Genomic DNA, 27,526 nt, shown 5'->3' on the forward strand with positions numbered 1-27,526 from the left:
TGATTTATAATGAATCCAAATTAAATCATCTGATACAAATAAACACTTTATAAGAAAACAAAGAATGAAGACAAAGTAAGTGTTTGTAAATTGTGTAGACTGTGCTTGCAACAAGGATTTCATACTATGAAATCGAGCGTGATATATACTTTCATAGTCTGATGGAGTAGGTTCATAAATTTTACAGAATTTCAGCGTGAAGACTCGATGCACTTTGTCACGTCACGCACCACTCGGTCTTTCCACGTACAATTTCTAATTCATGTTTCCTATACGTCACACGACAAAATTTTAACCACTTCTCACGGCGTGACTGCTTAATATGAATAAGTATGTGCAAACATTTGTAGTGTATGTGCTGCAGTGGTTTTAAATGTGTAAGAACTTAAAGTGCTAAGCATGACTTGGAGAAAGTGAGACACTCTCAGCAACTGTAATTCATTATAGACAGTTTAGATTGTGTTTTCGATTGACATTGGAACTCTTCTGTCTCGTGAGATCACAAAATGTTGTCGATAATGTGACTTCTGATTATTCCGAGAAGCAAGTGTCAGTGGATATCGACTTCTGAAATCGGGAGCGCTTGATGTCTTACTTGTCTAATATCGCCTTTACGGACATAGCAGCTTATGCACGGGGCAAGAAAAACAAACGAGTCTTCCCGGAGTTGTTTTTATTTTATTGCACTAGACTTCTTCAAACATAAAGAGGAAAAGTGAATGATTCGATAGTTTGCGGACAAAATGTGAGATAAATTGGAAGTTTATTGATAATGAATCAACTTTTTCGGCATTAAACTGACAGATTGAGAAGGTTATTGAAAACTCTACACGGCATTATGCCATGCTTGATAAAAATGGACATTTTTCGGTGTTCTCTGCTTTTATTCGTTATGTCGGTTTTTGCTGAAAAACGAAGAATTGCGCGGTCTGATCCAGAGGGAGATCTAGTGATAGGGGCGTTATTTCCGGTGCACAAAGGTCCGAAAGACTTGACCGGATATACCCGTACTTGTGGCGAGGTTTGGGAACAGTACGGAATACATCGGGTAGAAATTTTTCTCCGCACACTAGAAGAAATTAATAACGATAGTTCTCTTCTACCTAACATTACTCTAGGGTATGACATTCGAGACTCTTGCTGGTATTCTCCAATCTGTTTGGAACAAAGCATAGATTTCATTAAAGACTCTATTGCAAGTCTGGATGAATCGGAATCTAAGAATACAACCGACGGATGTAAAACGGAGAATCGTAAGCCGATAGTTGGTCTGATTGGACCGGGCACCAGTCAGAACACCATCCAGGTCCAAAACCTACTGCAGATCTTCAAGCTACCCCAGATAGGTTACTCTGCTACCAGCATGGAGCTAAGTGATAAAAACTTGTACAAGTATTTTATGAGAGTGGTTCCTTCAGACATGTTTCAGGCGCAAGCCTTGTTAGACATAGTGCTCCAATTCAACTGGACGTATATCTCAACAGTACACACAGATGGTAAGCTCTCTGTCTCTGTCTCTGTCTCTCTCCCTCTCTCTCTCTCTCTCTCTCTCTCTCTCTCTCTCTCTCTGGGTGTTTTTTTTTTCATTACAGTTCAGTTTCAGTTTTTGATAATTTGATAAAGCGGTTAGCGGTTGTATATCTCTTTTTTACTGCTTATCTTTATGCATGTTACTTCCGTGAATTTTACAATTTAAATAGAGTTGACACTTGAATACAAAATGCAAACAAAAGGGAATACCGTAGTATCTAAAACTGAGGAGGCGTTTTGGGAGGGCTAGCTTGATTTATTAGACGTGCTCTGTAGTTTCTCGGAACTTCTCGATCGATTTTTTTTAAACAGATCTTTATCAGATATGGGATTGAGTTTGCAAACAAACTCTACATTTATTCTTGAAAATGGAAAAAAATGGACATGTCTGCTCTCAAAATTCTTATATTGTGATGCTAGAGAGAATCATAGCTCAGATCGTTTTATTGGAAAAACAAGCCTCACTTTTCAAGCAGATTTTTCAATTATTGATTTAAAAAAACAAACAAACAAAAACAAAAAAACTCGGCAATTTTGACAAAATATATGACAAATTTTGTTCAAAATATTATAGTTTGTAAATTCACGAAACATTTCGATTCTGTAGATGGTTCCTTGTCAGGAAAAACTGCATTTTTCTCCAATATATTACTTAAATGGTACATGTTTATGTGCTCCTACAATCCGAAAAACGGATCTTGAGATTCGATCGACATTATTGTGTGTCAAATTTCACGACAGTGGGAGTTAAAACAGGAGCGCCTTTAAAACCGCAAAAACAAGAAGAGAAATTATCGCACTCCTTTAAAAATGCAGGTCATATTTTTTATTTACATTTCATTAAATATTATTAAGAAATTTCATAATGTTACAACCTATATAATTATGTTTTTTCTCTTGGTACCCACCTTCCCAAAATATGAAATATGCATTTTCTCTAACAAGCTCTAAAGATATTTTAAATGAAATTGAAAATGTAAAATAAAGATCTGATGTAACTAGACCGAGACACTAGAGTTCTCTCGAGGCATTTTTATACGTATAAATGCGGTGTCAAACGGGCGTAAAAAGTTAAAAGACGAGATTTAATTGTTTCAAAATAAATGTTGTACTTAACTATGACCAATGATGACCTGTAATATCAAACTGTTTTGAAACACAAATCATAATGTAAATTTGCATTAACTATCTGGTTGGGTTCAAATATAAAACTGACAATATGACACAATATATCTCCGACAATGACACAGTACTCGTGAAGCACCACAGCCAGTGTCTCTAGCTTCCCGTGAGCGGTTCCCTCTGATGTACAGGGGTTTGAACCTGAGTAGGCCATTCAAACTCCTCTGTCGACGACAGCACAAGCTCCACTCAATAAGACAAGATAGAGATACACTAGAGTCAAAATTTATTGAAATACATGTATTAACGATCATTGATGGCAAAGTGAGTTTCAAGGAAATAGATCTAACTATTCCAGCCCTAATATATGAAAACCAATCATTTTTCATGAAGTAATGATGTCAAATAGATTGATATCGGTGTTGAAATTTAAATCAAAATATATTTTGTGGACCATGATTTATTTATAAACCCAAAATTAAGCCGAAGAGCGATCGCCAGAGAGGTTTTTTTTATTCCTCTATCGTTATTGATAATTATGATTTAGGGCATGAACTGTTTATATTTGCAATTAAAATCTTGATTAATATGGGTCAGAACAAGCAGTAAGTGATAAATGGCGCGAGCTATCAGCCCAGAACACAGCTCGGCGCTCTCTGCTTATAAATGACCGACGCCGTACATGTCGATTGTGATAGCAATTTAAATAGAAATCAATATTTTCCGCTAAAACTGATTAAATATTAAATTAATTAGGAGAATTCGTGCTTTCTATATTGATTTCTTTATTTATTTTCATCAGCTGTCACTACATAGATAAAAATAACGTGTTCATCGATCTATTTTAACAAAGGAGGCTATAGTTACCCGGTTTATTGTGATTATCAAACTGTTAAAACTAATTTCCCAGAAGAAAACAATCGCTGTAATTAACCAAGGGTCCAATAGTTGAAGCGTAGAGAGTTTAATAAATACATTTCTGAACATAAAACTACCAGGAAATAATAGACAAAGGTAAACCAAATCTTACTTTGGATCGTGAACGCACCAAAAGCGGGGATTTGGGGGATGAATAGTTAAACGGTATTTGGTTTGGATGTGTGTATCAAATCTATAGCCAGTCGTATCAAAACTTCATCATAACATTTCCCACTAAATTAACTTAAATAAGTTACGCTTTGAATTCATAATTCTACGCTGCCTCTGATGAAGCCTGTTTTTTTTTTACTAACTAACATATAGAATAAAATACTCAATAGTTCAACGTTAGGGAGTTTTCTTACGTACATCTAACGGTAATTCCTGTTGACTTCACAATGTCGTGGGTACGGTATGGTTATTGGTATTATATGTGCATGGCTTAATGGGTGTTAACAGAGAGGCAAGCGGTTATGATAACCTAATTGTTTTTTTATGTTATGTCATTCATTAAGTACATGTATATACCATGTAGAACCCTCCGCCATTCTCCTGTTAATTGTGTGTATTACTACTATATACCTATAAGCCACATGGCTCCTTTGGTTAATAAAAAATGAAGACATGTATTGCTTTGTCTGTATGCACTAATTTTACTTATCATAGAGACATTATACATATAGTATAATTACTTAATCGACATATTTACTGATTTGTTACAAAGAAAGAAGGACATAAGTATTACAATACAATGTACTCAATTTCTGCCAGGCATAGGGTGAGAGAGATACTTTGATTGAACACGTCACTGCTTTGCCAGCTTCTTCTTTCCTTCTTCTTCTTTGAAATAGGCATGTTTTGATTCAAAAGAGAATTAAAGGCACCTAGACACGATTTGCGCTCATATCAATTTAATTTTGATTTTTAATAGCGAGCGCAGCTCGCCGGCGCCAAGCACCGGTGAGTGAAGCGAGCTCTAAGAACCAATGCGTGCGGGAAAAAGAACGAGCTAAACCTGCAGATTCATCAAGAAATTTTTTTTTGTCTACGTCCCATAATGCTCTCTAATGTTTTCTCCCATGGTGCTATGCCAAAAATGGCTAACATTTAACTTGTAATACACGGTGCCTTTTAAATACACGTTTTGAGTACCGCACAAGAAATTTTTTTCCATTCTCAAATGATTCTAGATTTTAACGTATGGCGTCACAGTAATATAGCGCTACATTTCCCGTGATAAATTTAGAGGTGGTCAAACATCTGTAATGCGTGTACTAGCTGTTTCAGTATAGACTGTGATACCTGCTTTAGATGATGTTTTTGATTTTTTTTTTTGATAGGGAGATTATATTTATTTATACTAGCAATTGCCATACTTTACCGTCATATCGATCCAATTTTAAGCTAATTTTGCATGCATGTACAGTAAGTATAAGTAGGGAAGATTTTTTTTTAAAAGTTCATTTTGAACTAAATAAAAAACAATAAAGAGAAAAAATAAACAGTTGAAAAATATGTACAGATATTGCATATTGTCAATCCATTAAATTGGAAAATGGGAAATTACACACCTACAAACAGGGACCAGGGGCATACAACGTATGTACAGTTAACAACAAGGTACAAGGAAAGTAATACTGTATTTAACGTTAACAATTTTGACCAAATAAACATAAATTACATTTTACAAACTGATCAAGTCTCTCCAAAAGTAAAGAACGGTTTTAGGTGAAAGCAAATCTATGTATTTTGTAAGATTTTTTTTTTAAACTTAGAAATCGTATAACTCTCTCTCTCTCTCTCTCTCTCTCTCTCTCTCTCTCTCTCTCTCTCTCTCGTATTCTTTAATGTTAGTTGATAACTGTATAAAACGAAGTTAACAATGATGCAAGGTATGTGTAATTCTTGCTTCACTCGCCACAACGGTAGCACCGTAAGACATATAATTTACATGTAGAATATTTTAGTGCCTCGTTAAAATTCGAAACTCCAATATCGGGTTACAAGCAAGATACAGAGTTTGAAATTCATTGTGTTGTTAACAAATTTAACTCTCGTCGTTGTTTACATATGTATTGAAATGGTACATGTACATGTATACTTAAATGTAGCGTTGAATGCTTAGTTTTGGATGTCGTTGGTCCTTTAACACAACAAGGCTGTGTAGAAAAATTGAATAACGCGCGTTAGTTAGCTATAGATTTTAGACTGATTTAAATATGTTGGCCAATTAAAACTTTACCCTACATGTTTACTTGAAGCTAGTTGTGCTTATACTGCAAATTTTGATGGCAATTTTGATATTCTTAACATTCAGTTATTACAGATATTTTAGGAGAAATTATATCTTTGAATTTTTATCAACTCGGAAACCTGATCAATATCAAGCTACTTGTTTGTAGTGATTTAAAAACACTGTATGCCGTATGCGCACCATTCTCTTTCTTACAAGTGTCACGGTGCCGTGTTTTGTACTGAATGGGTCGTATTCTATATTCTATGTATTTTGGTCTCATGCACAGCGGTAGGAGTGTTAGAGAGTTTAAAGATTGAAATTCGATCCCAGCAGAGTACAACTTTGAACTCTTTGTTGTCTTTCGTATTTTTTTAGTGGTTATTTTCATCGAATTTAGCTCAAAATCTTCAATATCCTTCGATTTTACATATAACATGTTACTTCATAATAACATTATAGATTTGATATTATAATAAATATCAGTAATATTTTTTTTCTTCAAGATATAACAGAACTCGTTTAGAAAAGAAGATACCATATTGAGGGCATAGAACCAAAATAATCGAGAACCCCGTGGTTTCCTCAATTTTGTACATGTAAAACAATGAATTGAACATTCTTTGAATATAGCAGAGTGATCTCTCTCTCTCTTTTCTCTCTCTCTCTCTCTCTCTCTCTCTCTCTCTCCTAACTAAATTACATAATTATATGCACTCGCAGCACCTGCGGACGAGCAATAATCCGCACTTTAATGACTTTCATTCCCACAGTAATCATATTTCCACGAAACTTGATTTGTCTGGAGACAAGACACTGTTGCAAAACAAAAAGGCAATTTGGTCGAACAGGAAAACTATGGAGAAAACTATTTTTCATCAAGGAAGTTTAAAAAAGCCATACACAAATGTTTCACAAGTTTAGAAAAATCCTCTAGGAATTAATATAATAAATTTTCACCGTTTTACTTCACCAAAGTGTAAGCATAATATAATAATATTCAAGCTGTCTTAAGCATACATAAGTACATGTAAGGTTTCATGCAGTTATATTTACTTTGTCGATGATAACAACGCGAATCAAATACATGTGTAGTTAACGTATAGTCTGATACGTTTCACCAAAACCGAAAATGACGTATTGTAGGGCGCAAGCGGGGTTTGCATAGTTATACGAAATGAAAAAAAAAAAACGTAAAAATATTATGAATTAAATGACTGAACCATTGGTGAAAATATTAATATAAATATAAGTAATAAGGAATCCTTTTCTGGATATAATGAGGTGTTCAAATACGACCGGGCGTGATCAAATCTATCATAAAGCCCTCCGGGTTTTATTGGGTTTACCCATTTGGATTGACTCGAAAAATGGTATCTTTTTCCTTAGTTTAAGGTTATTGTTTTGATGTCGGAAACCAAATTAAAGATTTGTCATTATGATAAGCTTTATGGAAATAATAAAACCTCTTGACAAATGCTACGAATTATTAATCGGTATTAATGAAACGGCGATTCATTAAAGCATGTGAAACAATCGATATCGTGGTCGACCCAAACCATACGCTTTCGCGTAGATTTCTTGTTTACTTTCTAGAACAAGTTTGTGCGTTCATAAGTTGAAACAAAAAGGACTTATACTGTAAAACACTTAGAATAATACACTGACAAATTATCTTCATTGCTCTTTGATTGAGTTAAGTTGTAAACTGTTAGTGCAGAAAGTTTATAACAATGAAAAACACATCCCTTCATTTGCGCACGAATATCTTTAATGGCAATGATAACAGCGATATTGTGTAAAAGACATCCTTTAGTTATGTTGTTATTGTAAGTCTAAGCGAATCAGTTGGCCCGCTGTGGTCAGTCAAAATTTGTCTGAATCATTGAAGATACATTAGAAATTAAATAGGAATAATTCACATACATGCATCCCTTTAAATTAGACTCTCATAAGCCTCTGTGAACTGTTATGTAACACCGGTATATTACATTACGATATGTGTTAGATAAAATAGGAACTGTTGCGAATATTATAAAAGACTTTAATTTGATGATGTGCAAAAATTGATTATAGGTCTAAGTACTACGTCATTAAAATATTTGCGCACAATGGACAACACTCCATATAACGCTGGTTGGTTGGCCCTGGGGCGTGCCTCTCTCTCGTTCCTCCTTGGCTTGGCCTACTTGTTTTGGGGACCACGAAATCACGACTGATTGTTTTGAACAATACCTTGTTCTCACGGCAAGGGTGTTTTATGATGAAGCAGAAAGCTAATTTCCTCGTTTTCTTTTGTGCACGCAGAGATTTACAGCCTTCGCATTGTTAGAAATTGAAACGAAAATAAGATAATTACCATGCATATATCAATTGTGTTTTGAGTCGACCAAAGAGATATTCGTTTATTTCGTATGGCTATGCTAGAGCAGGATGTAAATAAAGAAACATCCAATAGCTGATCTAGTTTTAATTTCAATAAACTGCTAGATTTATATGTATGTACACAAGCTTTAGACTTGTTAAAATATTAAAAAAAAAGTTCGCTAAAATGTCCAATAGGAATCTTAGTTAATAACTTTTTTATAGCAGATACACGAGACGAGAACACCAAGCACTAGTGAACGGCTAAAACTAATAACAAATGTATTCTCTTGTGATCACACTGAGTTTCTACTGTCTTTATTAGATCTTGTCCATCATAATCAACCAATACTCACATATTCCTCTTTCTGACACTCACATTTCCGGCCGGTGTCTTTCTAGAACTGGGTTCTGTAAATACTTTACCGGTGTCGGCCGCCGCAGATGTTACAATGTACAGGGAAAGGGTTTTATTATTATACTTATCACCTACCTACAGTGGCAGATACTGAAGGGTGCCGCGAAAATATTACTTAGTCATGATTAATGTATCTCCAAACCAATAGTGTTTGGTTTAATTTTGGTTTAATAATTTTCTTAAAATATTTAACAGCATATTTGATGTGCTCTCGGTAAATAAAATTCAGTCCGTATATGGTATTTAAAAACAGCAAAAAAACACTTCCATTTTTTTTTTGGGGGGGGGGGGTGTCCAGTCCTTTCCGAGCCCATTATAATCAACCATATGAAATTAATCGAAACAAAGCTCTTGTGTTTTCACTATTAAAAAAAAGAGCAATGAAGTGTTTGGTTTTCAAGAAACACGCATTGATTTCAATGCGAATGTCGCATGAATAATTGCGACGGCAAAGACTCCACTTGTCTTTGCTGTTTTTGGAATATATGTATTTATGGCAACTCATAATACACTGACTAGGCAACCAACCTTATCTTTTAAATAGTCTTAGCATTGCAAAAAAAATAAAGTCAATGCGTGTCTTTTCCATCCTTGGACAATATATTGATAGGCATCTCTAAGTTACGTCAAATAAAGGACTTAGTTTCTTAGACAAGTAAAATCCCTTGCTGATCATATCAATAAAATTATTGAGGTCTATTTGATGGTCATTTGAGAAATACAAATTTGTTCAATACTGACAGTGGACGTCTTTTTAATATTGTTGTTTCTAAATGCTTACAAGAGGATTAACCGTATTAGATAATTGCGCAAATATCCATTTCTTTATAATCGTAAATTACAATTTCAAATGATATTTTCTTAATTTAGATTTGTTTTTTATTATGAAATAATATCTTGCAAAAGCAAAGTTTTTAATTATAGTCAGAGTTTGAATATTTTAACAAATACGAAGAATTTTTTTAAAAAAAAATACCCTTAAGTTCTTAAAATTTGTGATATCGATCTCTCATCATAGAAAGCCCTGTTTTATAATGTTATCCAAGGTTTAGTGCTCCAACCACTGAGCAATGTAATTCACAATTGAGTGGTTTATTAATATGCTATTGCGGTTTACAGACATCTATTATATCCATAAAACGTACAATTATTGAAACACAAAGTTATATTTCTAATAATTAGTGGGTCTTTATTCAAAGTGTTCGTTGATTGAAATTGGTGAGTTTTTCAATAGTCCTGAATTAGACTAGTATGACAAAAATAGAGTATACACTATAAAATAAAAAGGATTGGAGTTTTAAAAGATGGCACCATTTGAAGACCACGATTCGAATTAATATAGTACAAGTATTGAACCCATGGAAGTGTTACAAATCGATGTTTTGTCGAATATACATCGCCTGGAACGAATTCATAAAAGAATGATTAGATAAGTTGATATTTTTTTGTGATCGGCTTTGGTCAGTGACAGTTGTGTCCGTGTGAGGCATTCGGTAAACCTCACTATTTGCGCATATATTACGCATATATTTGTGCTACTTACTTAACTATGCAGGACAGCTTCGTGTAAATATATAATTAATACTTAAGGAAAATTATTTTGATGAATTTGACTTAAGATTTAAACATTAATACAGTTACATAAATGATACTTCGCCTAATAAGACAATCGGTTTTTGACCACTTCACCATATTTTCATGGTGGTAGTGGTTAACACTAGTTGGTGACTCTAAAAATTTCAGGCCCCAAATATGAATTATAAATTTTGAACTGCGAATTTAGCGAACTGCGCTCCAAAAACTGATCGCCGCCTAATAAACGTAAAGTTAATTCGTTCCTTCCTATTTCGGAAAGTTACAAAACAGTGCGATTTATCTTATTTGATGCATGTTTTGCTTTTGGCATTACATAAAAACATTTCATGCGCATCATTCTCTTAAAAGAAATACTAGTCTTACTTAGTATCTCATCCATCGTTATATAACCTTATTCCTCCATTTTCTTTAATGTTTATTGGTAAGAAAGAAACCCGAAAACCTTAGAATCCCAAAACATCAGCGTTGATGATTTTTTCTTGTAAAATAAGTGACAATTTTGAACTATATGTGCTTATATTCTATTGATTAAGCGTGTTGACTTCATGTTTCACAATTATACAATGTACCATACTACACGTACAAAAACTGGACCATATAGCGACTCTCTACCGACTCGACTACAACTAACAGTATACTAATACATGTACATGTACCTACGAATTTAGGTTTAATTATTCCTGCTTTTTCCCAGGAACCCTGATTTCAACTATTCATGCTCACATGACCGTCAGTATAACTATTTCATTGCTTTTTTAAACAAATTCCAAAAAAAAGCAAAGTACTATTTTGGCAATATTGCAATAAAGTTATCATATACGGAAAAGGAATTCATCTAGATATGATTAAAGCTGAATGTAACTGGAGTTGATTCTTAATCCCCTCAAGAGAGACCAAAGAGTCTGAAACATGCAATGTGGGTGAAATATAGCCTCCTGGGATAAGATCAAAAGCTGTATGATGGCGTAAATACGGGACTCGGACTTTTTCAAATACAATCATGAACAATCCTATTTACTTAAAATTTACAATTGGTTGTCTCTCCAGAAATAGACTATGCCACTACTTAATACACAATCAAGATTGTTAAGACGAAAACTATCAAATGAATAATTTTGAGGAAAAAAAATAGCATTCTTTAGTTGAGAAAAAAGTTGACTGTTGGAAAACTTATCGTATGAAAATGATAACCACAGGAAGGTACACACACCAGTATATCTTCACAAGTTTGTTTTCTGTATGTTTTTATTCATTGATGAATCAAGCGCCCTTTCAAATAAATCAATGTGTACTTTGATGTCTTTAATCCATAGATAACTCAGAAATCTTTGGTTGAAAAGCACAAAAGTCAAGATGGCTAAAAATAGAATAACCTCATTGACCATTCAGGTGTTACCGTTAATAGATAATCTGATGTCTGTTGAACAATTACCTGTACAAACTGAAGCCTATTACAAGTCGATACTAATCCCGATGTAGAACGATCAATATAGTGGAGTGTTTGATTTGGATCGCTACTCGCTCCCAAGGGGGACAACTTTATCGGTGGAAGATAATTATATCCTAGCGTACTTTACGTTCGTTAAACATAAACACGTACATACCTTAGATGATAGAAACTAGATGACCCCTCTTAAGCTTACATAAAGCTACACATAAGCTTATAGTACGTAGAACAGCGTATTTCATAAGCAGAGATAAGGACTGAGGCTTTCCCAGACACTGCTGTTGTTACCTGATGTTCTTGTATGTGAAATATCACCGATGTTGACTGGGATAAATTTAAACAACTTTAAACAATATGTAATCAGATAATTAATCTGAACCAATTCTAATCCAATTCATCCACACGTAAACTCTCTCTCTCTCTCTCTCTCTCTCTCTCTCTCTCTCTCTCTCTCTCTCTCTCTCTTCAAAATGGTCACACTTTGCAGAAAAATTGGTAAATCTGGGAAACTGGATGTCGAATGAAGTACTACAATGAATGCATTCCTAATATTATAATCAATACGCACATACTGTCTTTATACTGAAATCCTAAATTTAAAATGTCCAAGTTTCCATCATGCCAACCTGGCACAGTGCTATATGCTGTCCGTCCTTCTGAGTTTTTTTTTCCACTTCATTGTCACTGCATGTTTGTTAAAGATCATTGCAGTTTTTATGAACAATAAGAGTTGTTTTGATTAATCCTTAATGTTCGATAATAGTGGGCCAGGAAGTGATTGGATGATTGTTTTAAGCCGTTTTAATTATATCATTTAGGGACTGAATTACATCGATCAAAAGCACACCAAATGTGCTGTTACATGCACATATTTTCAAGAATATTATCAAACACTATTTATTTTATTCTGGAGATCTTGAGATACATTGACTCAGAAGCAAATTCCCGACATCTTTTAGTGTCCAAAGTGATAATTAATAGATAGTTAGATAATAATAAAACTACGAAAGCCGATTAGGGCCACATAAAAAAATATTTTTATCTCGTAATAACGAGAAAAGATCTCGTTATTACGAGTAAATTATCTCGTTATTACGAGAAAAGATCTCGTTATTGCGAGTTAATTATCTCGTAATTACGAGAAAAGATCTCGCTATTACGAGTAAATTATCTCGTTATTACGAGTTAGTTTTCTCGTAATTACGAGAAAAGATATCGTAATTACGAGAAAAGATCTCTCTATTACGAGTAAATTATCTCGTTATTACGAGAAAAGATCTCGTTATTACGAGTTAGTTTTCTCGTAATTACGAGAAAAGATCTCGTTATTACGAGTAAATTATCTTAATTACGAGAAAAGATCTTGTAATTACGAGAAAAGATCTCGTTATTACGAGTAAATTATCTCGTTATTACGAAAAAAGATCTCATTATTACGAGAAAAGATCTCGTAATTACGAGAAAAGATCTCGTTATTACGAGATAATTTTCTCGTTATTACGAGAAAAGATCTACATAAAATGATGCGTTTCTGAAAAGAATTCGACTGGATAACCCTTTCAGTCTTTTTCATTCAAGAAACGTTTATTCAATTTTGATTAATATTTTAAAATAACAACGATCATTTGTCATTAATTTCTAGATATCAATAATTGGATTTCACATTTTATCTTATATGAATGAAAGGAAAGAACTTCATGTAATTTTACTATTTAACTTATATATATTATAATCCCACTACGAAGTAAATATACCAGGTAGTCCTATAGTCGTAAAAGTTACAGATAACTTTTATGACTTTATAGTTTTAGTCATGGATATGGATATACACGATTTACCCGAATTAGTGTTTTATATGTTTATACACAACCTACATGTATATTGAAAATAATTGATTTTGTATACTAACATTTTGGAGTCTGAAAACAAATTACACGTATCCTTCTTAATAATTGATAAACAGTTCGATGAATTTATTAATCAATCTGCTTTGCTACTTCTTCTAAAATTTCTTTAAAACTGCTTGATCCGATTTTATATCAAATTATGCGTACGCTTTTAAACGATGATTATGCTAAGTATGACATTGCAGTAGTTTTACATAAAAAGATTAGAATAATGAAACGCGACATTTTAAATAAATCTTTTCTCGTAATAACGAGATAATTAACTCGTAATAACGAGATCTTTTCTCGTAATTACGAGACCTTTTCTCGTAATAACGAGATAATTAACTCGTAATAACGAGATAATTAACTCGTAATAACGAGATCTTTTCTCGTAATTATGAGATCTTTTCTCGTTAAAACGAGATAATTAACTCGTAATAACGAGATAATTAACTCGTAATAACGAGATGATTAACTCGTAATAACGAGATCTTTTCTCGTAATTACGAGATCTTTTCTCGTAATAACGAGATGATTAACTCGTAATAACGAGATGATTAACTCGTAATAACGAGATGATTAACTCGTAATAACGAGATCTTTTCTCGTAATAACGAGATGATTAACTCGTAATAACGAGATCTTATCTCGTGATTACGAGATAAAAATATTTTTTTAAGTGGCCCTATTCGTCTTTCGTATAAAACCCTTTCCCTGTACAATGTAACATCTGCAGCGGCCGACACCGGTAAAGTATTTACAGAACCCATTTCTAGAAAGACACCGGCCGGAAATGTGAGTGTCAGAAAGAAGAATATGTGAGTATTGGTTGATTATGACGGATAAGATCTAATAAAGACAGTAGAAACTCAGTGTGCTCACAAGAGAATACATTTGTTTTTAAAAATAGTCTTAAAAAAGAAATTCAACCATGCTCTGTTTTCATCAAGGTAATAGTTGGATCCATCAGTGCTTCAGTTTATATTGTATATTTATGGTTTTAATTGTAATCATACCGATGTAAGTAATTTTCACGATTTTTCCATAATGTGGTCGCACACGAATACCAGACTGACTGCTGTATTGTTACTGTTTTATTCACACAGAACTGTATTATATATTGGAATGAATGTTTTGTAATTTGCCTTGAATATGTTGAGCTATAATGCAGAAAAACTGTAGCTAAAGTTTCTGGGAATCCTTTTATTGATTTGTTTTACGAGTTCGTCTTTTCTATACATAGTTGACAGGGAAGAATCTGGTAGACAAATCTGTCTCGGCATAGAACTGGCAGCGTCCGCGGTCCCCAATACGTCTTAATGGCCGGCCTGGCTCTGAATCTCTATTATTTATAAGCAATACCGGAACCAAAAATAATGCTGCGCCTCATTTTCTCTTTATAATCTTATCACATATTAGTAGTACAAATGTATTTTATTGTTCATATTACAATAAACCCGTCAATATATTCTACTTTTACGAACCCAATATAACCCTGTTCAATAGATTTTTACAATTAATAAAGCACAGTTTTTATACCAATAGGAACTGGTATATAAAGAACAAAGTTTAAAAATGTCTGGTTTTCGTAAAGCCTTTACAGCTGCCTGTACCTTGCTTTAAGGTGTTCATATGGTTCCAAAGCGGGAAACGGGGATACTGAACGTGAAAAATTATGTTTAACATATGTCGCAGTTGTCATATATTGTTTTATATTTTGCGTATTTACATTTGGCGCGCATTGCCAATGGAGCTTGTATAAGAGATGAATGAGTGAACGTATGAATGAGTTTTGGGTTAGTCACGTGAGGATTTTGTTTACAGGTGTATGTTGACCACGTGTTTATTCTTTACTACTATATTACAGCTGACCAATAGAAATTTACGACTGAATTCATTAATATGCATGACTTTACTAACTCACTATAAATAGCGAAAATCCCGCCAATTCCCCAACCCCCACGACTTTTACCTTCATGGTAGACACAGTGAAGTGTATCTTTACCTTACCTGTACAAGATATTTCATATATTTTGTTAACTCATAGTTCTGGATACCTGGTAAGCTTCCGTTTACCTTGTAATTGAAATATATTAATTGTAAATTACTTTTAATTCATTTTATTCAAATATTCTAAATTACCGTGCGATGTTGCATATGAATTGTGAGTGTGAACTCGAGTGTTTGTACTTATAGGTTTTATTTGATAATATACAATCCTCAAAATAAAGAAGCAGTGAATACATGTAGCTGAAATCAGTACCAGCGTTATTTATTCATACAAGACCCTGCGACACATATAGTTCTAATGAGAGCTAAACACCAAATGAGTCGTTAAATATGTAGATGGAATTAATTTCTAAAGATCACTGAACGAATATATCGTGCTTTCTTCAGCAAGATGCAGACATACTGCATTCAATGCGTGAATCATCTTGTTTGGCTCTCTGTACTACATGTATTCTGTACTCATCAAAAACGGTCGTAAATATTTAACCCTTTGTCAATATTTGAGATCTGTGTTTAAATGGCGTATAATTGATGATTAGAATAGAAATTGAAAGCCTTATTGGAAATCGTGCGTTCCTAGTTTAGCGGTGTTGACACCGTTTTGTATTTAGTTAAGATTATTTTGACGTTAATCGTACAATAATAAAACTATCCAATATATAAAACTATTGTGATGAAATACCTGTGCTCACATGTATGCCGTGTGTTTTATTGAAATTTGAACATGTTGATGTCATAGATTTCTAATGCTAACAGAAGGGCAAATATGTACACCGAATGAAAATAATTAACACTGCATGCATCTCATAACAATAATTCTTTCATGGATTGTGTATAATCTGCTCGTTATGTCTGGTTCTCGGTACCCAGCATACAGAAACCATAGATGGTTTTGTATTCCTGTAATTCTAAGGCTTTCGATTACCAAAGTTTAATAGATTTTAAACATATGAAATTGTTATAGATGTATATTAATTTGATCGCCCAATTTTTCAGACAAAGCACAGACTACGAAATCACTATTACATTTTTGAAAATTTGACAACTTCTGCGTCATTTTCATGTAGGATACTTGCCTATATATAGGCGCCACTGTGTAGTTTCCTGTACAACACTCGGTAGCTGAACACTCTGCTTAATATACTTTAATAGCCTGACTAGGACAGTGTTTGGTGTTGCTGAAGCTATATCAATTTGTTGTCCATTAGCACTCGCTAATGGATAGACATGTCACTACTGTAATAAAGCGGTGCTTACACTTCGGTCTATCATTCATCCTGAAATTTCCTAGAATCATTGAATTGTGTGTGTGGGGGGGGGGGGGGTACAAATCATCATTTATATTATAGATATGTTTCAAGGTATTTAGAGAATTTATTGCAAGAAAGTTTTGGAAATAGTAGCCCACAAACGGCACTGGTGTTACATGTAGACTGAATCCAAATACTCGTATTTGAAAAAAAAATTGTTAGTTTTTAATCGTTTATAAATAATCACACAACCACGCATTCAGAAAGAATGGGTTGTAAGATTACTTTGTTGATGAATACTGAAATATTTCCATAAACACATATACACACCATAAGTTTCGATCGATTTTTGGGTCACAGGAGTCACGCAGGTGACCTATTGCAGTCGGTCTTAGTCCGTCGTGGTGCGCAGTGCGTCGTTTGTTATCATCAATTTCACATTTTTAACTTTTTTTTAAAAACTACATAACCAATATATGAAAAAAGCCAAATTTTTTAAAAATCTCATTTTCTTCTTCCATACATGTGGGGAAAAACTAAAAGCTATGATGTCCATGAAGCTCTGTACCAATATTTTGAAATTCTGAATTTTGAAATTCATTACCCTTGGGTCAGGGCTTTAGGCCCTAGGGTAAGGTCAGTATGGCCATATAGGAAAAATGTATGGAATCTTACAAAATCTTCTTTTCTATTCCAATATATATTTAAGGAAAACTAAATGCATGGTAATGGTGTCCATTAAGCCCCCTGCCTAAATTGTGAAATTCATAACACTTGGAGACGGGTTCAAGTCCTAGGCCACATAATGAAAATGTATTGATTTAGTAATACTTTCTTCTGTACTATCACAGTCATGGGAGATAAATCGAGATTCCTCCGACTCTTGAGCCCCCCCCCCCCCCCCCCCCCCGTCCAATTTTCATGCATGAATCTTTTTAAAACATCAAATGAGAAAAGCGGGGTAAAGCCAGAGGAGTCTTAGATTAGAGTTTAGACTTCAAAATAAAGCTTAAAATGCAAACAAGAGACTGTCTCTGACATGTCAGTCTAATGGCTATGGTACTCAGGTGACCATCAAGGCCTGTGGGCCTCGTTAACCGTGCGAGCAGTACATTTGTATGTTTACCCAACATTGGTTTTTGCAATCACTTGTAAAAACCAAATGTAAAAAATAAAATCTTCATTAACAGGAAATTATGGACAAAGGGGCATCGAATCATTTATAAAGCTTGCTGATGATGCAGGGGTGTGCATCGCGAAATCTGCAAAAATAGCAAGAGGAGCCACGGATGAAGAACATACAGAAATAATCAAAACACTGATGAAAAAACAACGAGCCAGGGTGGTCATCTGCTTCTGTGATGGCGAGACCGTGCGGTCTCTGTACAACGCCACCACAATGGTTCCGGGCGCCAAAAACCATTTTCTGGTTGTTGGAAGGTATTCTATTATCCATGGTGTTAACATATACTTGTATATGTACTTGTGTATTCTACGTTCGTCCTTTTTGAGGGGTGATTGATTGGGACAGTGGTATTTTTTTTTTGGGGGGGGGGGGGGTTCTTTATTTTTTGTTAACACTCATGGTATATATTTTCCCGTCAGTTTTTCAAAACTTTCGTCGTTTATCGGGATGGTGTCGAATCCACACCCGCAATTCATTATATTAATCATCTGCAATTTCTCGGCCTAAATTGTGTTTTTGGTTCGTTTTTTGTTTTTTGGGGTTTTTTTTGTAGTTTTAAATGATTTTCTACAGACTACAATTTTTTTCCAAAATTACTTCGACCGATCACAGTTGTGTCCGTATGAGGCACCCGGCTTTAACTATTTGCGCACGTATTGTGACTCGCATTGCAGTGACTATAGTTTCATTTAAATCTTTAATTACATGTATATATTACTAAAAAAAAATTCAAATGCTTTTTAATCTAGAGATTAAAACATTTATAAAGTTACAAAGTGATTCAAATAACGCTTTTCTTTATATATACTTTTTAAGAATTTTAACCGGAAGTACACTTCGATTACTAAAAGAAAATTTATTCATAATGATTCCTTAACACTGTGTCGGATAATTATGCCAGTGCCAAGGTATGTATACATTTGCCCTCTTTGTCGGGTATGAATAATTGATGGAACAGCCATAAAAGATGTTACTAAGTGCGTTTCCGCGGCTAAAAATATCGCGCCAAAAACTTTGTCGGGAAAAATCTTTATTCAGATCGATAAAATATGATTGAATGGTTTTTTTTTCAAAAGTACATAATGGTTATGCAATTAATCGTACAATAAAATTTACAACGCGCAATGACGTTCAGATTTAAATTCCTGGTAGTGCATGCAAGTATTGTAGCCCATTTTATTCGTTGTAGTGATGGTTGGAATGACAGACCCGACGTCGTCAGAGGAAACGAGGAAAACGTAGCTGGAGGGATGTCAATAAAACTGACATCGCCAAAAATTGCAGACTTTGACGAATATTTCAACAATTTGAACCCGTACACAAACAGCCGAAATCCCTGGTTCAAGGAGTTCTGGGCTAAGACGTACGACTGTACATTTAATGATAACTCAGTACAGGAGAAAGGCTTCAAGAAGTGTACAGGTTAATTTGATTTTTACTAAATATCTTTATTTATCTTTATCAAAAAAATCTTTAAAATGTTATTATTAAAGGACTTAATACTTTTATACTTACATAATAAATGTTTTTGTCATGAAATACATTGTTGTATTTTCATTGTATACATGTAGTTTTTTATTCGATGCAATTTTCATTTTTTTTAAATTTAAATATTTATTTGTGTTAAACAACAATTGATTTACATTATTTGTCTTTTGACTCACTTAAAATTTGTCTAAAATATATTTAAACATGAAAACTTGTAGTTATCATTATTCATTACAGGAATTGACCTGTTTTATCTATAGCCGTTGTCTATTTCATCAGGTAAAGAAACACGACGGGAACGGGAGTATGTACAGGACTCCAAACTTGGTTTCGTTATAAACGCCGTATACACAATGGCGCATGCTTTGCACAATATGCAGGTGAATATCTGCGGCAGTAATAAGGGACTTTGCCCTGAGATGCTCCCAGTGAAAGGAGACCTTTACCTGGACTACCTGCTGAACGTTTCTTTAACCACCTATAGTAATTATGAACTACACTATGACGCCAATGGTGATCCGCCAGCAAGGTAGGATATCACAATTCATTTTTTTCCGATGAAATTTAAACATATAATTACATAAGCTATGCCAGCTTATATGTTACTTAAAACATGACTAGCGAGCATAATTTTGCAAGTAAAAATGTCATAATGCTAGCCGATGAAGGGTTTCGGGCCGCAATGGATTTGTCAATCTGAAATAGAGCCTAACAGAATGAAAGTTAAAAGAACTGGAATTGTTTTAGAATATTTCTAATTAAAAGGCAAGAATATTCAGTGACTTGTTCCACGTTTAAAACCAATTTAACAAGGCCTTAGACTTTCGATAGGATGTAACTATCTTTTTCTTGCATTAAAACAAGTTAAAAATGACGCTTGTTTCAAGTGAAATATGCGCAGATTGCGTAGTCTTAGCTCAAAAGCCAGACAATCTTGTTGATTCCAAGGAGCAATGAAACAACGTCACATTGCTGTTTGGAACAACCACCAAAGGCTAAAGCTCCTGTTTAAACGATTCTTATTTGTTTTGCTCACTTTTGGCAAACGTTTAAATTGAACCTTTTTTTCAAACGTGTCTTGGCGATCATACATACCTGATCAGTTCTAGGATATAGGATAGGAATTTAACTTACTATTTATCAATTCAAATTGACATCAAATTTTAATGATGTTTTTACCAGCAAAAGAAACAAGAAGAAAATTGTTAGGAAAGAAAGATCTTTAGAAAAATATTTAATTATTTATTTTCGGTATTAAGGTACTCGAATATATGCATAGATAAGCTTCACATATTTACGTCAAAGTTTTTAGATTGAAGAATTCATTCATCGTCATAGTTAAACGATACTGAGGAATGCGACTGCAATATATCCTCCAAATGATATAATGTTCTATACGAAACACATATATGAGTTTACGAATTAACTCTAAACTTCATTTTTGTTCTTCAGGTATGATATCATGAATTTTCAAAAAATAAAGGACGAGGCGGGAAACGTGACGTACAAATACGTCAGAGTAGGGAGTTGGGAGACTGGTCAGCTCTCTATGAATGAATCCCTCATCTACTGGCCGTCCAGTGGATTTGGCAGTGAAGTGGAGTCTGTGTGTAGTGATCCATGCACAAAAGGCTCAGTCAAAGTACGTAAGTTCCTCGCTGTGTGGTACATGCACTCCATTTGCATACATCATAGGTACACTGTACAGTAATCAATATGTGTTGTTCACTTGCATACATGGTAAATATGTATACCAAATTATGGGGACTTAATTTGCATACAAAATACGTCGATAGAAAATATATTTTGTTCCTACAAGATTGCCAACTCTAGGAAAGCAAATATCTAAATATGTAGTTATGTACCCAACTATGTTAAATTACTTGTTTCTTTATTTTATAACTCGTGTTGAATAAAATTTAAGTTTAATGTAGTTCAACTAGTTTTTCTGGTATAATATAGATACTGGATGTGCCTGTTCTCCTTATTTTCCTAATTTAAGGCATCCGAAGTTATGTTCGTTCGCCCTGTCATGTGACTGTTTAGACCGATCACATGATGCATTTCAGAGAATTATTTAAATAATGTGCACTTAATAAATTTGCATATATTATTGATAGACCAGGCAATATGTGTACATCATTTACATGAACAACTTGTAGATAAACTTTACAGCATAAACAATGCATAAGATTTCCAAAGTATGAAAATGGAACTCAAAACCATGCCATGATGTATAGACTAAAAAAAAACCCACTGTTTGGTATATGTGGTATATTTGTATAGCAAAAGCTTATTGGGTAACTACTGCCGCGGGTACATGTGTACCAGTGCATGTAATAACTGTGTAGTATAGCCTGTACAGTCCGCATTATTTAGATACCTATTTAGAATACATTGTCAGCAATCATTTGTATAAAACATGTGTATATATATATATATAGTATAATCAAAGTTTATCATTCACTTGAACTACAAGCGATGTCGTATATCTAATGTTGAACTTTACAGTTACAACGAGTACGATATAAGTCCGTGATGTTGTTCTTTGATATGTATAGTCAAATTTAACATCGTGGTACAGCTAGTACCGACACATGTAGGACTGAAAAAAAGGATCCACTGGTAAATGCCGAGGTTTTTTTTTGCATTTTGCAATGCAGAATAAAACAATAACCATCATATAATTTGATAACAAATTAACCTGAATTTTCCTTTTCGAAACAAATACATTAGGTACTATTAGTGGTTTTCAATTGCTTCAGTACGCCTTCGTCATTTGGCTAATTGATTTACTAATATTTTTTTGTGATACAAATCACATATCAATTTAATTTACTTGTTATTAATACCTTGTATAAACGGATTTATTTTCAGTTTTAGAAGGAATGTTACTGGGGGATGTGTCTTTTTTTAATTGTTAATGAATTATCCTAATCGTGTTAAAAATATATTGCCATCGTATTAATCTCTTGATGGAGACTTTCGTATTCGTTGTTGGAACAAAAGTTGAATTGTAGAATTTTGTATAATAAAATTACTAATACGGTCAACTGCTACTACATGTGCATGTGATGACTGTATATATAAGCCATTATATAAAGAACATTGCTTTTAAAATGAAATAAGAAATAGGTAAAATGCATCAGGCAAGGTTAAAGACACACGTGTATGTCTGAGTTGTTTCTAGGTCTTTTCTCGTACCTATATACAATGTATACAGTTTATTTAATCAGAACAAATTTTTTGTTACATGTGTTACAAATGCAAGTCCGAGATATAAAAATTGAACATGCAATAATAGCTGCTGTATTAAAAATGATTAAATAATAAATATCGAATATCCAGATAGTGTTGAGTATCAATGTCCCAGGTTTTCTCTGTTATCTAGAAGCTGGACGATCAGACCAAGTGCTGCTGGACGTGTATTCCTTGCAAAGAGAACGAGATCATGATGGATTCCAACACGTGTAAGGCGTGCGCCATTGGCTGGTGGCCGAATGAGGAGTTGACAGGTACCGTCCCTAGTCAATGAAACCTACATGTACATTGCATGGAAAAATGAGACTTTTGCTATAATTGAAAAATATAGCCTTTCTTTGATCCATATAAATATACAATATATACTAATACATGTATATACACACCGAACATATACTTCAAGTGCTTTTCTGTAAAGTTATATCTATGGATTGACCAAATGTTACGGCTAGTTCGTTATTTGTGGTAAACAGGAGACAGACATTAGGTAGTATTTGCATTTTTTCAACGACATCCACTTTTATCTTTATTTCTTATATTTTTTAAAGTACCTCGGGTAAAAATAGCAAAAATACTGGAGCAGTGATATTAAGCAAATTAATTCAAAGACACAGATAAAAAAAACACCATATGATACTAGGCCTACAACATGCAATACCTATCTGATATACGTGTGTATCAATAACGTCAAGTGTATGACTGTTAAAATGCATTTTCCCCGTCATTCAAAACTGACGCAAAATATGGCGTGCATACATGTAGCTTTAAATATTGTAAATATGAAAAGTCTAATAAGATGACCATATTCGCAATATATTACACTAGCTTTTGTTAATATAAATGATACGGCCAGCACTGGTTTACGATTGAGATTATACTCTGATTACTTATGTTACATTAGGTTTAAGAAATATTATAACATAATTGCAAAATATGACTAATATGATTATATTTTGAGACTATAAATTAATAAAAATCGTATTCGCCCCTTTCTGTGATAAGAATGTTTAATTAAGCGTCACTCTACTTGTTAAGGACCATTCGTTGGCGGCAAACAGTGTCAATGTTATGTCCTCTAATGTCGCCATTTCATGAATAATTGTGATGATTTGGCATAATGCGAATAGTCGATACGTTAATGAGACTCAAGAAACTGTATTTAAGATCTTAGCATCATGATATATCAATTCTTGGATCAAAGGAAATGAATACTGAGTCTCTTTTGAGTCTCAAATTTGTTTTTCTTATTATCACTATTCTAATTACTGATTCGAAAAACATGAAATTTGAAACTAGATAAACGCCACATAATCAACTGTGTTACAGTGTATGTTTTATTAAATTTTCCTTCGTAATTATTTAAGCATAGGTACATGTAAAAAGTACGTAGTAACAGCTTAAAGTTTACTTACCATAGGGATTGATAGTACATGTAACACTTAGTAACAATGGATTTTGTTCTTGAATCAAACAGTCTCAATAAACTATGCATGTCAATGTAGTATTTCGTTACATTTTTTTCATTTACTGAATACCTTGTGTTATTTTTACTACAGCTTGCAAGGAGATCAACATAGAGTACCTGAGTTGGTACGACAACGAGGCTGTGATTGTGGTGGCGGTTTCCTGTTGCGGTATTTTTGCCACCTTGTGGATTGGAGTCATATTTTTACGTCACCACGACACTCCTGTAGTGAAAGCATCAACAAGGGAGTTGATGTATATCATCATGTTAGGAATCATTATGGCTTACTCATCGAACTTTGTTCTTTTGGCAAAACCTACAATCGTCACTTGTTATTTTTCAAGAATCCTACCTGGTTTGTCTTTTTCCTTAATCTATGGATCATTAGTGACAAAAACAAACAGAATCGCCAGAATTTTAGAAGGAACCAAAAAGATAATCACTAAGAAGCCTCGGTTTATGAGCGCGTCAGCCCAAGTTATCATTACTTGTATTGTCGTGGGAATAGAGTGTGCCATTATTACTGTGATGTTAATTATTGAGCCCGCTGATTCAATGCTGGACTATCCAACTGTAAAACGCGTGAGACTCATCTGCAACACTACAACGATGGGCATTGCGGTCCCATTTGGTTTCGATCTGATGCTAATATTTATGTGCACTCTTTACGCTATTAAGACCAGAAACTTGCCGGAAAATTTCAACGAAGCGAAATTTATAGGTTTTACCATGTACACAACCTGCGTCATTTGGTTAGGGTTCTTTGCGTATTATTTTGGCAGTGAGCCAATGATACTGACTATGTCCATTTGCATTTTTCTTAGTGCCACTGTAGCATTGGTGCTGTTGTTTTTCCCAAAAGTATATGTTATCGTCTGCGCCCCAGAGAAGAACACGAGGAGTGCGTTTACCACGTCCAAAGATGTGCGCTGCCACATAGGCTCAGTGTCCTATCATTCAGAGAGCGGAAACGATTTTGGAAAGTAAGTTGAAAGAAAAGAGTCCAAGCAAGAGCCGTGCAAATAGATCTAAGACAAAACAAGTTTTATTTTGCCAACAAAAAGTACTTTTTCATTAACTTCCATAAATAGATGTAAAGAACTCCTGTATCTCAACAGCAACCCATAAACAAGCGCGGAGTCGATATGATACGATCCCAATGAGGAAATAAACGTGTCAAAAGATTTGGTGTTTATGGTCAGTATCTCCAGAAATCTATATGCCAATGACGTTATCGCGTTTCTCTTTAATGTTAGCTTATGGTAAGTGGTCGTTATTTTGATGTCCGAGTATTTAGGTTGTCGACACCGGTATCTCACACAGCTGATGAATGACACCATACTTTGACAATATGGTCTGCAGTAATCACCAATCAATGTCGTGAAAATCGTGTAGAATAGTTCGACCTATATAAAGGTGTTCCCTTACAGATATGCAGTTATGAATAACATAAACCTTCAACTTTTATAATCATTCGTCAAAGTGGAATTTTCTTATCTTATTGAAACCATATTTCTATCAATGAATCTGATAAAAACTGTGTTTTATGACAATTCATGATATATATATATATACATTCAGTTCTGCAATTTAAGTGTTGTTATACTGCAAATACTATATGTTATCGATTTCTTATTTCAGAGACAAGATGCCATTTGAGAAGGGAATAGGATTTCCACACCGAAAGAAGTTTTCTTTTGGTAAATTAAAACTTGGTCAAAAGCATACAATTAACAATAGAAAGGAAACCGCTTCACTACCACCAAACATAAAGCTGAATCGGGAAAACTCGATGCACATTCAGGTCCCAACCAATCAGAAGTTTCCATGGAACAAGAAAGATAACTCCAACTCGGACTCCGGGGACGAGAACGATCGATTGTCCACCATTAGCTCGAAAGAGGAGTCACGAAGTGGGAGTGAGAAGAGAAGGAGACAGTGTAAGCAGGACTGTGGCTGTCAGACGGACGCCGACCTGTACGACAACCTCCTCTACCGCTCGTCCATTCGACGGAGAAGGGCCGGAAATGTTTGTCACGAGTCAAATGGCTCAATCAACAGTGATGAAATTTTCTTGTCCTTACCTGTATCGGATTCTACTGATCATAGAGGGGTGTATAGATTGTCTCCGAGGCATTCCGATCGGAGCCCTTTATTGGGAGGGTATGACTCGTCATTGGAGGGAGACCGCAAGGGGGAAGATTTCTATTTCCCAATGAATAATTTTTCAAATCTTCTTGTTCATGAGAATGTATCGGCTGAAGTCCCTTTTAAATCTGAGTCGTTGCATCCGTTAAACAAACGTGAGCCTCTTCCTATTAAACGAACAGATGATTCATATGCTGCCGGCACATCTATTAAATATTCCAGTGAATCATTTGATTCAAAATTGAAAGACTATAACGATGAATCCGAAAAACTTATAGAAAATGGGCATCTCGTTCAAATTGACGAAATTCCTTTTAATAATAGTAACAGTTGTACCATTCACAAGTCTCCACCTACCCTAAAGATAGGGTACAGCGATCTGTATAAAAGAAGACAGTTCCCTCATCCGGTAATTGTGGAGGAAAAGTCTTTAGACAAAAGTCGTTATCCATTATCAAAAATGCAACAAAAGACGTGTGTTTCTCCTTTACAACAAACAGGTCACTGTAACTGTGTTATCACGGACGCCATTCCTGGGCAGTTTTCAAGGCCCAGACTTAGTGTGACGTCATACACATCGTCGGCTGCCTCTCCTGCTTCAGCAGACGACATGGCGACGTATGGAATTCAGAAATTGGAGGAGGAGGAAGTGTCCATGCTTTCTTTTCGAGATTACATGAAAAACAGAGGGATTGACTTGGACATGTCCGATGTTCAATCGAGTGAGGTTTAACTGGTGTCAAATAAACAGTTTGTGCTTGCTAGTGTAGCCAAATTATTTTAATAAGTTGCACTGTTATTTTTAATTACATTTTTTATACTTACAATTGTCGTTCATTTGTTAAAACGTTACTTAAACTTTTTTAAAGACTTCGAGGACTTAATTTACTGTTTTACTAGCCATGATTGCTTTTTACTTTTTTAGAAAACTTTTTCATATTAAATAATATCTTTTCTAACATAATATTATATAAATAGTGCCTGTTTGGGAGGGTAACAGTTGAAATTGACACCCCGAGAAAACCATTGTCAACCGACGCGAAGCGGAGGTTGACAATGGTTTTCGAGGGGTGTCAATTTCAACTGTTATCCTCCCAAACAGGCACTATTTATTTTGTTATACTGAATGTCTTTTTTAAAATTTTTAAGAAAATTTTACTGCTTTTATATAGGAATAACGTGAATTCTACAGCGAACCGTA

General features: G+C 34.3%; 1 protein-coding gene across 1 annotated transcript; it reads left to right on the forward strand.

The window, feature by feature from the left end:
• Positions 1 to 260: 260 nt before the first annotated feature.
• On the forward strand, positions 261 to 27,322 carry LOC128184778 (metabotropic glutamate receptor 1-like). Its single transcript, XM_052854364.1, has 8 exons — positions 261 to 1,496; positions 17,968 to 18,217; positions 19,153 to 19,385; positions 19,731 to 19,980; positions 20,904 to 21,093; positions 22,843 to 22,966; positions 24,269 to 25,160; positions 25,819 to 27,322. The coding sequence occupies exons 1-8, from the start codon at positions 839 to 841 to the stop codon at positions 27,056 to 27,058; spliced, it is 3,837 nt and encodes a 1,278-aa protein (XP_052710324.1). The 5' UTR covers positions 261 to 838; the 3' UTR covers positions 27,059 to 27,322.
• Positions 27,323 to 27,526: the final 204 nt, after the last annotated feature.

Source organism: Crassostrea angulata, chromosome 5 (assembly GCF_025612915.1).
Source record: "Crassostrea angulata isolate pt1a10 chromosome 5, ASM2561291v2, whole genome shotgun sequence".
NCBI classification, from domain to species: domain Eukaryota; kingdom Metazoa; phylum Mollusca; class Bivalvia; order Ostreida; family Ostreidae; genus Magallana; species Magallana angulata.

What these genes read in the sequence shown, in the direction of transcription:
- LOC128184778 (XM_052854364.1), top strand. Translation starts at nt 839, where the DNA reads ATGCCATGCTTGATAAAAATGGACATTTTTCGGTGTTCTCTGCTTTTA. An exon ending in AGGCTTCAAGAAGTGTACAG is followed by an intron (nt 19,386 to 19,730) that starts GTTAATTTGATT and finishes CTATTTCATCAG; the next exon opens with GTAAAGAAACACGACGGGAA. An exon ending in GCACAAAAGGCTCAGTCAAA is followed by an intron (nt 21,094 to 22,842) that starts GTACGTAAGTTC and finishes TCTGTTATCTAG; the next exon opens with AAGCTGGACGATCAGACCAA.